Source organism: Drosophila tropicalis, unplaced genomic scaffold (genome assembly GCF_018151085.1).
Source record: "Drosophila tropicalis isolate 14030-0801.00 unplaced genomic scaffold, ASM1815108v1 contig_878, whole genome shotgun sequence".
In the NCBI taxonomy this organism is placed as follows: Eukaryota; Metazoa; Arthropoda; class Insecta; order Diptera; family Drosophilidae; genus Drosophila; species Drosophila tropicalis.
Window position 1 is genome coordinate 6,227,914 of NW_027173374.1, and position 12,226 is coordinate 6,240,139.

At 39.3% G+C, this 12,226-nt stretch overlaps 5 protein-coding genes across 6 annotated transcripts in view; 4 read left to right on the plus strand and 1 right to left on the minus strand.

Moving 5' to 3' along the window:
• The window catches only part of Nlg1 (Neuroligin 1), a 234,908-nt gene that overhangs the window by 177,515 nt on the left and 45,167 nt on the right, over window positions 1-12,226 (minus strand). The window lies entirely within an intron of this gene.
• Window positions 15-9,016, plus strand: LOC137585969 (uncharacterized). The gene is made up of 12 exons (XM_068302029.1): window positions 15-39; window positions 99-375; window positions 444-594; window positions 651-1,792; window positions 4,795-4,915; window positions 5,336-6,048; window positions 6,111-6,534; window positions 6,931-6,979; window positions 7,051-7,324; window positions 7,411-7,561; window positions 7,679-8,412; window positions 8,476-9,016. The coding sequence occupies exons 1-12, from the start codon at window positions 26-28 to the stop codon at window positions 8,926-8,928; spliced, it is 4,503 nt and encodes a 1,500-aa protein (XP_068158130.1). The 5' UTR covers window positions 15-25; the 3' UTR covers window positions 8,929-9,016.
• LOC137584381 (esterase B1-like) lies at window positions 1,822-4,396 on the plus strand. Its single transcript, XM_068299753.1, has 6 exons — window positions 1,822-2,355; window positions 2,415-2,688; window positions 2,759-2,909; window positions 2,991-3,724; window positions 3,794-4,258; window positions 4,320-4,396. The coding sequence occupies exons 1-5, from the start codon at window positions 2,345-2,347 to the stop codon at window positions 4,244-4,246; spliced, it is 1,623 nt and encodes a 540-aa protein (XP_068155854.1). The 5' UTR covers window positions 1,822-2,344; the 3' UTR covers window positions 4,247-4,258; window positions 4,320-4,396.
• On the plus strand, window positions 9,079-10,044 carry Rtnl2. The gene is made up of 2 exons (XM_068299759.1): window positions 9,079-9,567; window positions 9,625-10,044. The coding sequence occupies exons 1-2, from the start codon at window positions 9,093-9,095 to the stop codon at window positions 9,900-9,902; spliced, it is 753 nt and encodes a 250-aa protein (XP_068155860.1). The 5' UTR covers window positions 9,079-9,092; the 3' UTR covers window positions 9,903-10,044.
• On the plus strand, window positions 10,160-12,046 carry alpha-Est6 (alpha-Esterase-6). The gene is made up of 3 exons (XM_068299745.1): window positions 10,160-10,563; window positions 10,629-11,495; window positions 11,558-12,046. The coding sequence occupies exons 1-3, from the start codon at window positions 10,165-10,167 to the stop codon at window positions 12,017-12,019; spliced, it is 1,728 nt and encodes a 575-aa protein (XP_068155846.1). The 5' UTR covers window positions 10,160-10,164; the 3' UTR covers window positions 12,020-12,046.

The window sequence follows — 12,226 nt, forward strand, 5'->3', positions numbered from 1 at the left end:
CTGAGCAGTATAGTAAAAGACATAGATGGCATCGGACTAGTAAGTTTGAATAAGAAATTAAGAAATCGCAAAACTTAGTGGAGTTTTTATTTTTGTAGCAGTGAAGTGTCTCCAGTGGTGGAAACCACGCACGGAAAAGTGCAAGGAACTTTGCTCAAAACCATTTACAATGAACCCTTCTATGCGTTTGATGGAGTGCCTTATGCTGAGCCTCCATTGGGAAAATTACGTTTCAAGGAGCCTTCCGACTTGAAACCTTGGCTTGGTATTCGTGATTGTACTAAGCCACTGGCCAAATGTCTGCAGGTTCACACCCAGACGAAAAATATAGAAGGCAGCGAAGATTGTTTATATTTATATATATCTGTTAAGACGGTAGGTGTCTTTTGTGTACAAAAATTGCCTTAGAGTTTTAACAGATTCTTGTTTTGTCCTGTGATTAGTTGACTAGCAAGAAACCTTTGCCAGTTATGGTCTATGTGCATGGAGGAATGTTTAAGAGTGGCGATCCCACGAGGCGAGCCTGGGCCCCGGACTACTTTATGCGTGAAGATGTTGTCCACATAAGCATAGGATATCGTCTGGGTGTAATAGGTATTCAAGTGATGGCAATTAAAGAAGATTTATTCATAACTTTTATTGATTTCCAGGATTTCTCAGTTTTAAGGATCCTTCGGTAGAAGTGCCTGGTAATGCTGGCCTCAAGGATATAGTGCATGCTCTTAAATGGATCAACGCCAATGCCCACAATTTTAATGGTGATCCCGAACAAATAACTTTATTTGGTCATAGTTCTGGCAGTAGTTTGGTGCAAATGCTGCTAGCAAGTCCACAAGCTGAGGGACTTTTTAACAAAGCTATTCTTATGGGCGGCTTTGGTACGGAAACAAATCGCTTGCCGAACATGGAATACCGCTTGGCCAAACACTTGGGCTATGAGGGTGAGAATTTAGATGCCGATGTTTTTGATTTCATATGCAAAGCAGATCCCAAGCTATTGATAACTGCTAAATTTTGGACACCGGAAGAGAAAATTAATTCTGATTATCTGTTTATGCCATTTCTCCCAAGTGTGGAAGCGTATGCCACTCCTACAAGCATACTTTTGGCCGAACCTATTGAGTTGCAACGAAATGCTTGGGGCAATCGTATACCAATTATTATTGGCATTACCAGTGGTGAAGGCATCACTTATGCCGCTTCGGTTACGTCGGAATATGCAAAGAATAATCCAGAGCTGTGGCTGCCTCTTACTCTTAAACGTCGTTGCGATCCTGGCCATAGCATTGAGTTGGGAAAGTCACTCTTACACTTTTTCAGTAGAAACAATGAGCCGGATATAGCAGAGATTTATAACCACAACATGGCCCATTCTCAGCAGCGCGTTATAAGGGCCCGCTTGGCCTATTCCAAGGCTCCAACCTATGTTTATCGGTTTGATTTTGATTCACCTGATTTTAATTTCTATCGCACACGTAGCCTTGGCCTTGGCACACATGGAGCTACTCATGCCGATCAGTTGGCTTACATTTATGTCTTGCCAATCTACACCTTCAAGTTGGAGAAGTCTCGAAGAGAATTCAGCATTATTTGTGAGATGGTTTCCATGTTCACCGAGTTTGCCAAGAAATCTGATCCGAATTCGAATCTCACCAAACCCCTGGTAGATTGGAAGCCTGTTACAGATTCTGGACCATGCATGGTTTTAAACATCGCCGAAGAATTGAAGTTCATCCAACAGCCAGAGTTTGAAAATCTCAAATTCTACGATCAACTCTATGAGCAAGCCGCAGTGCCATTATTTTAAATGTTTTTACTAAAAAGCCTGAAACTAATTTAAGTTCAGGGCCTTTGCAATCGGCTGCAGTACTCGACACCTTATCAGTTCGTGTGTTGGTTGAGATTATTGTTCCCAAAAATTTGCAATTATCATATGTGCTTATCAACAAACATTTTATTATTATATTCAGTTCAGTTTAAATATAATTCGTGTCAAATCCAGTTGAATAAAAGTTGTACGCTTCTTTCTTTGATTAAACATTATGTTTATCTTCATATCTTTATGTTGATATGAAGTGACGGTTCATAACAGGTTTACTAAGACTTAAAGTGAAACTACTAAATTAACTTTTTCGCTTTTTTTTACTCTTTTGGACAATTAAAAGCTTTCGTTTATTTACGTCAGCCATCAGAGTAGTCGACAATTTCTTCTGCTACAATTATCAATATTCTCGCAGCTAAAATTTTGCGAGGTTATAAGAGTTCGACGCCGAACTTTGAGTTTTTTTCATGTTGTCTGCTAATGCATGATTTAGTCTCAAAAAATTCATAGTGAGGACATATCATGGTGACAGAGTCAGTTTTTAAATTCAAATTGACAGCCTTCCTTATAACAGAAATTCTATATTTAATAGGCTAAAAACCTGTGAAATTACTCTTCCTTTGGGCAAGATCAAGGGCTTAAGGCTTAAGACTATATACGACGATGATTACTACAGTTTCGAGAAACTGCCTTATGCCAAACCGCCGATCGGTAACCTTCGCTTCAAATCTCCTCAGCCGGCAGGACCATGGAATGGTACACTCGACTGCACTCAGTTTGACCTGAAACCAGTTCAAAAAGTCTTACAAACTAAGTTTGTTGAAGGCGTCGAGGACTGTTTGTATTTGAATGTGTATAGCAAAAAGGTTAGAAATTGTACCTCAAAAAGTTTCATTTCATCCGTTATAATTAATTTTGGTTTGTTACTACATAAAGCTAAAATCGGATAAACCATTGCCGGTTATGGTTTTTATTTTTGGTGGGGCTTTTAGCGTTGGCGCAGCCACACGAGAGACCTACGGTCCGGACTACTTTATGGCCAAAGATATTGTTTTAGTCACATTCAACTATCGTCTGAATTGTTTGGGTAAGGGCACACACTTTCGGTTAACTTCCTGGCCATTAAAAGCAGTTTAAAAACTTCGTATTTATTTCGTTCACTTTGTAGGTTTTCTTTCTCTAAAAGATCCAAGTCTGCTTGTACCGGGCAATGCAGGACTCAAGGATCAAGTGCTGGCCCTTAAATGGGTAAAACAGTACATTTCCCACTTCAATGGCGATGAAAACAATATAACAGTATTTGGCGAGAGTGCAGGTGGTTGCTGCACTCACTATATGATGTGCACGGAACAGACGCGAGGACTATTCCACAAGGCCATCCTCATGTCAGGAACCATTTACAATTACTGGTCTAACAACCCACCTGCTGACTTTGCATATCGTCTGGCTAAATATCATGGTTATAAGGGTGAGAATAATGATGCAAAAATACTTAAGTATTTACAGGGAGTTCCTCCTTTGCAATTGGTTAATTATAATCTGGTAACATCGGAGGATCGTCGAAACGGGTTGGTTTACGCCTTTGGCCCCACAGTAGAGCCATATGTGACAGAGGACTGCGTCGTGCCGAAGCTGCAGTTGGAAATGGCACGTGAAGCCTGGTCGAATGAAAATCCTGCCATGCTTGGTGGCACTTCATTCGAGGGTCTTAATATGTATCCTACATTCGCGGCAAAGTCGAAGCCATTGAATATATCTATACTGGATCCACCGAGAGTTTTACCATACGATGTCACGGTAAACAACACAGAGGAAAAGAGTTTGCAGTACAGCAAAAAGATTGCTGAATTGCACTTTGGTAAAACTACGACAAGTTCGGAGTTCTTGTTTAACTTTCTTGATGTGAGTTATTGTAATTTAATCTAAATTTACTATATACTATATATCATTTTTTTCTATATTTAATTTTAGTACCAATCCTACAAGGCCTTTTGGCATGGCACTGATCGTGCACTTCACTCACGTTTGACATATGCTAAAGCTGCCACATACTTGTATCGTTTTGATTTCGATTCTCCCGATTTTAATTTCTATCGTAAAAAGTTTTGTGGCAATGTTGTTACCAAAGGTGCTTGTCATGGTGATGACCTTTCGTATTTATTCTTAAACAGTGACTCTTGGAAGTTGGATAAATCCTCGCCAGAATATCGCACTATTCAACGCATGATTGGTATTTGGACTTCTTTTGCAGCTAAATCCAATCCCAATTGTAAGGAAATTGCCGAGGTTAATTGGCAACCTTCAAGTAAGGAGCAAGCACAACTAGTACTGAATATTAGCAACGATGTAAAGATCATAAATTTGCCTGAGCACGAAAAGCTGCAGGTGTGGAATAGCATGTACAAACCTGAGTCATTGTATTAAGACAGAAAACTTGTGAGTATTTCTCTAGGTACTTGTATTTGTTGATTACAAATATTCCTTTATCGAAATCCAGGTTGCCCAATTTCATCGACCTTACGATTGATCAACTGGTTATATTAGTATTTCCAGAAATGTACGATCTCCGCGAGTGGTTGATAAAAAACGTTTATGTTTTCGGTTTAGATAAGGTTTGGCTAAATCTATTTAATTTAAAGTCTTACCCAAATTTCTTTAAATAAATATGTTGTTCATCAAACCTTTATTGCTGTTGTTCATCCTCATATCTTAACGACCCTGGAGTGCATTTTAATTAGGTGGGCGAAAACGGATGATCAAAAGACCTCGAAAATAAACATCGAGGTTTCCTTCATTGTGGGTGGTAACGTCTAATTTAGTTCACTAAAAGTTTTAGTGAGGACATATCATGGTGATGGAGTGAGTCGAATCGAGTTCTTTATCAGAACAAAAATAAATTAAACATTTCTAATTTTTTTATTTTCAATAGGTTGAAAACTTGTGAAATTATCCTGCCATTGGGTAAAATAAAGGGTATAAAACGAACCACTATTTACGAAGATGAGTACTTTAGTTTTGAGAAACTTCCTTACGCCAAACCGCCGATCGGAGAACTCCGCTTCACATCGCCTCAGCCGGCAGGACCATGGAATGGTACACTCGACTGCACTCAGTTTGACCTGAAACCAGTTCAAAAAGGCTTACAAACGAAAGTAATTGAGGGCGTCGAGGACTGTTTATATCTGAATGTGTATACTAAACAGGTGAGTTAATGTACATCAGAAATTTTAATTGAATTGATTTTGAAAGATTTTGACTTTTATAATTAAAAGCTAAAGTCGGACAATCCTTTACCGGTTATGGTTTATATTTATGGCGGCGCTTTTAGTGCTGGAGCGGCAACGCGAGAGACTTACAGTCCGGATTATTTTATGGCTAAAGATGTTGTTTTAGTGACTTTTAACTACCGGGTTGATTGTTTGGGTATGGAGTTTTGATAAGGGCTAAACATCTTTCACAGAAAAATACTTTGAATTAACTTTATTTAATTTATAGGATTTCTTTCGCTTAAAGACCCAAGTCTAAATGTTCCGGGCAACGCTGGACTCAAGGATCAAGTGCTGGCCCTTAAATGGGTTAAACAGTACATTTCCCACTTCAACGGCGATGAAAATAATATAACAGTATTTGGCAATAGTGCGGGTGGTTGTCTTACCCACTACATGATGTGTACAGAACAGACGCGAGGACTATTCCAAAAGGCTATCCTCATGTCGGGAACCATTCATAATTACTGGGCCATCACTCCACCCGGTGATTTTGCATATCGTCTAGCTAAACATCATGGTTATAAGGGCGAGAATAACGACGCCAACATACTTAAGCATTTGCGAGGAGTTCCTTCTTTGGAATTGGTCAATTACAACCTTTTGACGCCAGAGGATCGTAAAATCGGTTTGATTACCGCCTTTGGCCCAAGCATAGAGCCCTATATGACAGAGGACTGTGTCATGCCAAAAATGCAGGTGGAAATGGCTCGTGAGGCCTGGTCGAATGAAATTCCTGCAATGTTGGGTGGAACCTCCTTCGAAGGTCTTTTTCTGTATCCTGGCGTGGTGGCCAACTCGACATTGAATATGCTGCCGAAAGACCTTTTGAGCGTTGTACCTTACGAAGTACAGGTAAAGAATACAAAAGGAAAAAATTTGGAATACAGCAAGATGTTGATTGAATTGTATTTTGGAAAAGCTGCTCCGAATTCGGAGATGATGTTAAACTTCCTCGATGTAAGTAAATGTATTTAAATCTCTGTAAAACTTTGAAAATTTTTTTGATATTTCAATTTTAGTACCAATCTTACAAAGTCTTCTGGCATGGCACAAATCGTACTCTTCACTCACGTTTGACATATGCTAAAGCTGCCACATACTTCTACCGCTTTGATTTCGATTCTCCCGACTTCAATTTCTATCGCAAAAAGTTCTGTGGAAAATCTATCACCAAAGGGGTTGCTCATGCTGATGAGTTGTCATATCTATTCCTAAACAGTAACTCTTGGAAGTTGGATAAATCCTCGCCAGAATATCGCACTATTCAACGCATGATCGGTATTTGGACTTCCTTTGCAGCTACATCCAATCCAAATTGTGAAGAAATCGTCGGGGTCGATTGGAAGCCTTCAACTAAGGGGCAAGCTCAACTAGTACTTAATATTAGCAACGATGTAAAGATCATTGATCTGCCCGAGCATGAGAAGTTAAAGGTTTGGGATAGTATGTACAAACCTCAATCACTGTTTTAATATAGAAAACTTGTGATTATTTGCCAATAATAGAGTTTCTATTCCAGATGAGTGACATAAATGCGAATTAAAGTCATAATATTATTTATTATCTTCATTGTTATTTATTTGAGATTATTTTAAATGGCAAGCACTTTAAGACGTGGGTAAGGTCCGAAGACCGTAGCAAAGTGATGGGTTCAGTCAAAGAATCTTCAATCCCATAAAACACCCCATATCCCATAAACAATTTAAAAGCTTAGAAAGCTTTTCCAATAAGCATACCACACGATCAAAAAGCTCGATCTAACATTGGACATATTTTTACACCTTACTGTACATCGAGCTTCGAGGTGATGTTTGTGTTTCACGCTGACTTAACATTCAGTAGGCAATCGGCTCCCAAGCAGGCAACTGATCTACACCATGGCAGCAGAGTGAGTGATTGCATTAGTTAATCCCCTTAACCTGAGTTATTCATAATATTCCGACCCTTCATTTACTATAGCTTAAAGACTTGCGAAATTACATTGCCATTGGGCAAGGTCAAGGGAATGAAACGTAAGACCATTTACGATGATGAGTACTTCAGTTTTGAGAAACTGCCCTTCGGCAGACCACCGATTGGTGAATTGCGCTTCAAAGCTCCCCAGCCAGCTGAGCAATGGAATGGTACACTTGATTGCACTCAATTCGCTGAGAAGCCAGTTCAAAAAGGTTTCCTAACGGGTATAATTGAAGGTGTCGAGGACTGTTTGTATTTGAATGTGTATAGCAAACAGGTGAGCGATAGCAAGTCACTGGTTATGATTGATGTGATTATTAATAAACATTAATTGTTGTTTGTTTTTTTTTTAACTATATAAAGCTGAAATCTGAGAAGCCATTGCCGGTTATGGTTTATATTTATGGCGGGGCCTTTACTATTGGAGAAGCCACACGTGTTCTTTACAGTCCGGACTACTTTATGGCCAAAGATGTTGTTTTGGTAACACTCAACTATCGTGTTGATTGTTTGGGTAAGGTATTCCATTTGGTGGTGGACACGCTTATCTTTTTACCGACGAAATTAAAAGTTTTTGTTTAACAAGTACTTTGACACCTAAGTTATCGATTTTGTTTACTTTTTTTTGCAGGTTTTCTTTCGCTTAAAGACCCAAGTCTAAATGTACCGGGCAATGCAGGACTCAAGGATCAAGTGCTGGCCCTTAAATGGGTAAAACAGTACATTTCCCACTTTAATGGCGATGAAAATAATATAACAGTATTCGGCGAGAGTGCAGGTGGTTGCTCTACGCACTATATGATGTGCACGGAGCAGACGCGAGGTCTATTCCATAAGGCTATACCCATGTCCGGAACCGTTCACAATTACTGGTCTAACACCCCGCCAGCTGATTTTGCATATCGTCTCGCAAAACATCATGGTTATAAGGGCGAGAATAACGATGCAAATATTTTAAAATTTTTGCGGGGAGTTCCTCCTTTGGAATTGGTTAATCATAGTCTATTGACACTGGAGGATCGCAGAAATGGTTTGCTTTACCCCTTTGGGCCCACCATTGAGCCATATGTGACAGAGAATTGTGTGGTGCCAAAACTACAGGTAGAAATGGCACGTGAGGCCTGGTCGAATGGAATACCTGCCATGCTTGGTGGTACCTCATTCGAAGGGCTTTTCATGTATCCTGCATTGTCGGCAAACTTCAAGGCAATGGACAGCCTGCCAAAGGATCCTCTTAGAGTTGTACCCTACGAAATACGGTTGGAGAACACGGAGGAAAAGAATTTGGAATACAGCAAGAAAATGATTGAATTGTACTTTGGAAAGGCTACGCCAAATTCTGAGTTGATGTCAAACTTTATGGATGTGGGTGAATGTAATGAAGTCTTAATTTGAGTATTTGCTAACTTTTCTTTACTTGTTTTTCAGTATTATTCGTATAGAATCTTTTGGCATGGCTTTCATCGTACTCTTCACTCACGTTTGACTTATGGTAAGGCTCCGACATACTTCTATCGCTTTGATTTCGATTCTCCCGATTTCAATTTCTATCGTAAGAAATTCTGTGGCGATAATATCACCAAAGGTGTTGCTCATGCTGATGATTTGTGCTATTTGTTCCTTAACGCTGAATCATGGAAGTTGGAAAAATCCTCGCCAGAATATCGGACTATTCAACGCATGATTGGTATTTGGACTTCTTTCGCAGCTAAATCCAATCCAAATTGTCAGGAAATTTCCGAGGTAAACTGGCAACCTTCAACAAAGGAACAAGCTCAGCTAGTACTTAATATTAGCAACGATGTAAAGATCATTGATCTACCCGAGCATGAGAAGTTAAAGGTTTGGGATGGTATGTACAAACCTGAATCACTGTATTAAAAAAGAAAAACTTGTGATAGTTTGAATACAAAAGGTTTGTTTTCCAATTGGCATTTGAAAATAAAGTCAGTCTTAGCAAATTCATAAATGTGAGTTCACTTTTTGAGAATCGAATAAATCCACTTAATCAGAACAATTACAATAACATTAACTATTCGAATACCATGCCTTTAATGGAGGGTCAAGTAGCAGACAATTCAAATTCCCTGTTCATAGAGCTGGAAAACCTATTGCTATGGCGCAACTGGCAGAAATCGGCAATCATATTCATGGGTATTTTGCTTGTTCTGGTGGATATTGTTTTCCACTCGGTTATCAGTGTGGTCAGCATGACTTGCATTACCATGCTACTAATATCTATTGGCTATCGCTGTTACGATCACTTAATGCAGTCGTGGAATAAGACTGAGTCTATGGAACATCCATATCGCTGCTTTTTAGAGATGGATTTCAGTATATCACGAGAGAAGGCCATGTATGTGGTATGCCTGATTGTGGACAATTTGAATATTCTACTGCTCAAGTGCCGTTCTCTCTTCTTTGTGGAAAATATCTGGGACTCGTGTAAACTTCTGCTAGCTTTGTGCGGTATTAATCTATTGGGTGATTGCTTCAATGGCATAACACTTGTAGTCTTGGGTGAGTTCTCTATAACTTGGCTAATATAATTAGAAAATTAACTTTAGCGCACATTAGCCTACATTCTGATTTTTACATTGCCAAAGTTATATGAATGGAATAAGGTCATCGTTGACACACATTTGGAAAAGTTTCTACAAATGCAATCAAACGATTCACATTTGAAAGAAGAAAATTTGGCCCAGGAGGCTGTAATAGAGCCAACAACTGAACAAAATCTTTACAAAGTGTGCGATAATATGGAACTATTTGAGCTACTCGTCGAGGAGCATGGCGATGGATGTTGCTGTCGTGATTGTCAGGATATTGAATCCATTCCGATTGAGGCTCACTAAATATTGACTTCATATTTGTTTTTACCATATTCAAAATGTTATAGTTTCTGAACCAGTCTAATTGAAATTTCTAGATTTGTATGAGTTGAAATTAGTTACGCTTAGAATTTATGTGCGGTAATAAAAACGATGCGAAAATGTATACGAAATTTGTATTCATTTACTTAGACATTAATTTGCATTTGGGTTTTGTTTTGTTACTTATTCCAATCGGAGCTGTCTATTGAAATTCTGTCAAAATTTGTTTGCATTCGATAATGACATGTTGAAATTTATTTTCCCACGTCTTATCAAAGGGAAACGTTTGCAGTTTTTTAAGAAACAGTTTTACAGGAAGCAGCAAGTCTATTACCGAAGCACGAGCTCGACAGACTCGACGGACGAGTCCATGATTGTGGATCTGCCCCAGCTGGGCAAAGTGCGGGGCAAGCGTCAATTTGGAATTTATGGCGATGAGTTTTTCAGTTTTGAGGGTTTACCTTTTGCCAAACCACCGATTGATGATCTTCGCTTTAAGGCTCCGCAAGTCTGTGATGGTTGGGGATGGGATCAGGAATTGGATGCCCGAAAGGAACGCGATATCCCAGTGCAAGTAGATCAAAAAACATGTTGTGTCATAGGCAGTGAAGACTGTTTATATCTTAATGTGTATACCAAGCATGTAAGTGATCCTTTTTATCGTAATTGGTTTAATGGTAAAATCAATATTTTTGTGTCTCCCCCAAGTTTGATAGAACGAAACCTCCTTTGCCGGTGATGGTTTTCATTTATGGTGGAGCATTTCGTTCAGGAGGTGCCTCACGGTATTCCTATGGACCTGACTATCTGATGAGTAAGAATATCGTCTATGTTGTGTTCAATTATCGTGTGTGTTCGCTGGGTTTTCTTAGTTTACCCAATATCGACTTGAATATCCCCGGCGATGCTGGACTACAGGATCAAGTTTTGGCCTTACGTTGGATAAAGCAGCACATTGAACATTTTAATGGCGATGTCAATAATATAACATTGTTTGGCCAGAGTGCTGGAGCTGCTTCTGTTCATTTTATGATGTGTATGCCAGAGGCAAAAGATCTCTTTCACAAGGCCATCATGATGTCCGGCAGCATGTTGTGTCCTTGGACACAATCGCCAGGAAAGGATGTATTGTTCTGTCAATTAGCTCGGCAAGCTGGATATGAGGGACCCATGACTCAAGAAAATATATTAAAATTTTTACATTGCGTTTCCGCTGAGAAACTAGTCCAACATGATTTCTTTAATTTTAGTCACAAATGCTTTGGCTTCATACACCCATTTGTGCCGTGTGTGGAGGAACGTCCGCTGCTTGAATTAATGCGAGAGGCATGGTCAGTTCAAGTACCTTTGCTTTTGGGTGGCACTTCCTTTGAGGGACTCATTTTGTATCCATTGTGCAAGTCGAGTAACGGTTATATAATGGATCTTCTAAAGCAAGAGCCTACGTTGGTCTTGCCCTATGAGCTGTATAAAACTCTATCTCCCGAGGAGCGTGAACGTCGAGCTGCTGCTATTGTTGAGACACATTACGGTCCTAGAAGCATTGACAAAAACAATGTGTCCCAAATGTTGGATGTAAGGAATTATGTCTTCTGATACATGTGTTTCTCTCAATTTCAATTGATTTTTTCTCCTAGCTTTTCAGCTATAAGCTCTTCTGGCATGGCCTTCATCGTGTGGTCCGTTCTCGTTTGGTCCGCGCCCAAGCTCCTACCTTTCTATACCGTTTCGATTTCGATTCTCCCACACATAACTTTAAGCGTATTCAACTCTGTGGCGATGATATCAAACGCGGAGTTTGCCATTCTGATGATTTGGGCTATATTTTCCACAAGCAAAATGTTAAAAAACTATCGACAAATTCCCCTGAATATTGTACAATACAAAGGATGGTTAGCATTCTGACTACATTTGCCAGCACCGGCGATCCAAACTGTGAGGAAACGGGCTCTGAAGCATGGACACCATTAACTCCAAAACTACCCTATAGGGTTCTCAATATTGGACAAGATTTGGAGTTACAAACTCAATGCGAACGCCAAGGATTGGAAATATGGAATCAACTTTATGATAGCGACAAAGCTCTTTATGGAGGATGATTACATTTTGAAAAAAAAAACAAAAATACGAAAAATTAACTATTGAAATGTATCAATAAAATTTAAATTGTTCCAATGTAGTATCCCAGCACTGTAATGGATCGAAGCTTTTATTGCTATGCTCTTAAGAATTTATAGAAGCTCTGATAATATGTAAGTTTCTCTTTGCATTAGTTGTCGGATAGATCGGGTGCCCCACACTATCAA

Coding starts and splice junctions, on each gene's coding strand:
- LOC137585969 (XM_068302029.1), top strand. Junction 4,916..5,335: donor GCCGGCAGGACCATGGAATG/GTACACTCGACT, acceptor TTTCGCTTAAAG/ACCCAAGTCTAAATGTTCCG. Junction 6,535..6,930: donor GAAGTTAAAGGTTTGGGATA/GTATGTACAAAC, acceptor CTTAACATTCAG/TAGGCAATCGGCTCCCAAGC.
- LOC137584381 (XM_068299753.1), top strand. Junction 2,910..2,990: donor CTATCGTCTGAATTGTTTGG/GTAAGGGCACAC, acceptor TTCACTTTGTAG/GTTTTCTTTCTCTAAAAGAT. Junction 3,725..3,793: donor TCTTGTTTAACTTTCTTGAT/GTGAGTTATTGT, acceptor ATTTAATTTTAG/TACCAATCCTACAAGGCCTT.
- Rtnl2 (XM_068299759.1), top strand. CDS start 9,093: ATGCCTTTAATGGAGGGTCAAGTAGCAGACAATTCAAATTCCCTGTTC. Junction 9,568..9,624: donor CATAACACTTGTAGTCTTGG/GTGAGTTCTCTA, acceptor AGCGCACATTAG/CCTACATTCTGATTTTTACA.
- alpha-Est6 (XM_068299745.1), top strand. CDS start 10,165: ATGTTGAAATTTATTTTCCCACGTCTTATCAAAGGGAAACGTTTGCAG. Junction 10,564..10,628: donor TTAATGTGTATACCAAGCAT/GTAAGTGATCCT, acceptor GTCTCCCCCAAG/TTTGATAGAACGAAACCTCC. Junction 11,496..11,557: donor ATGTGTCCCAAATGTTGGAT/GTAAGGAATTAT, acceptor TTTTTCTCCTAG/CTTTTCAGCTATAAGCTCTT.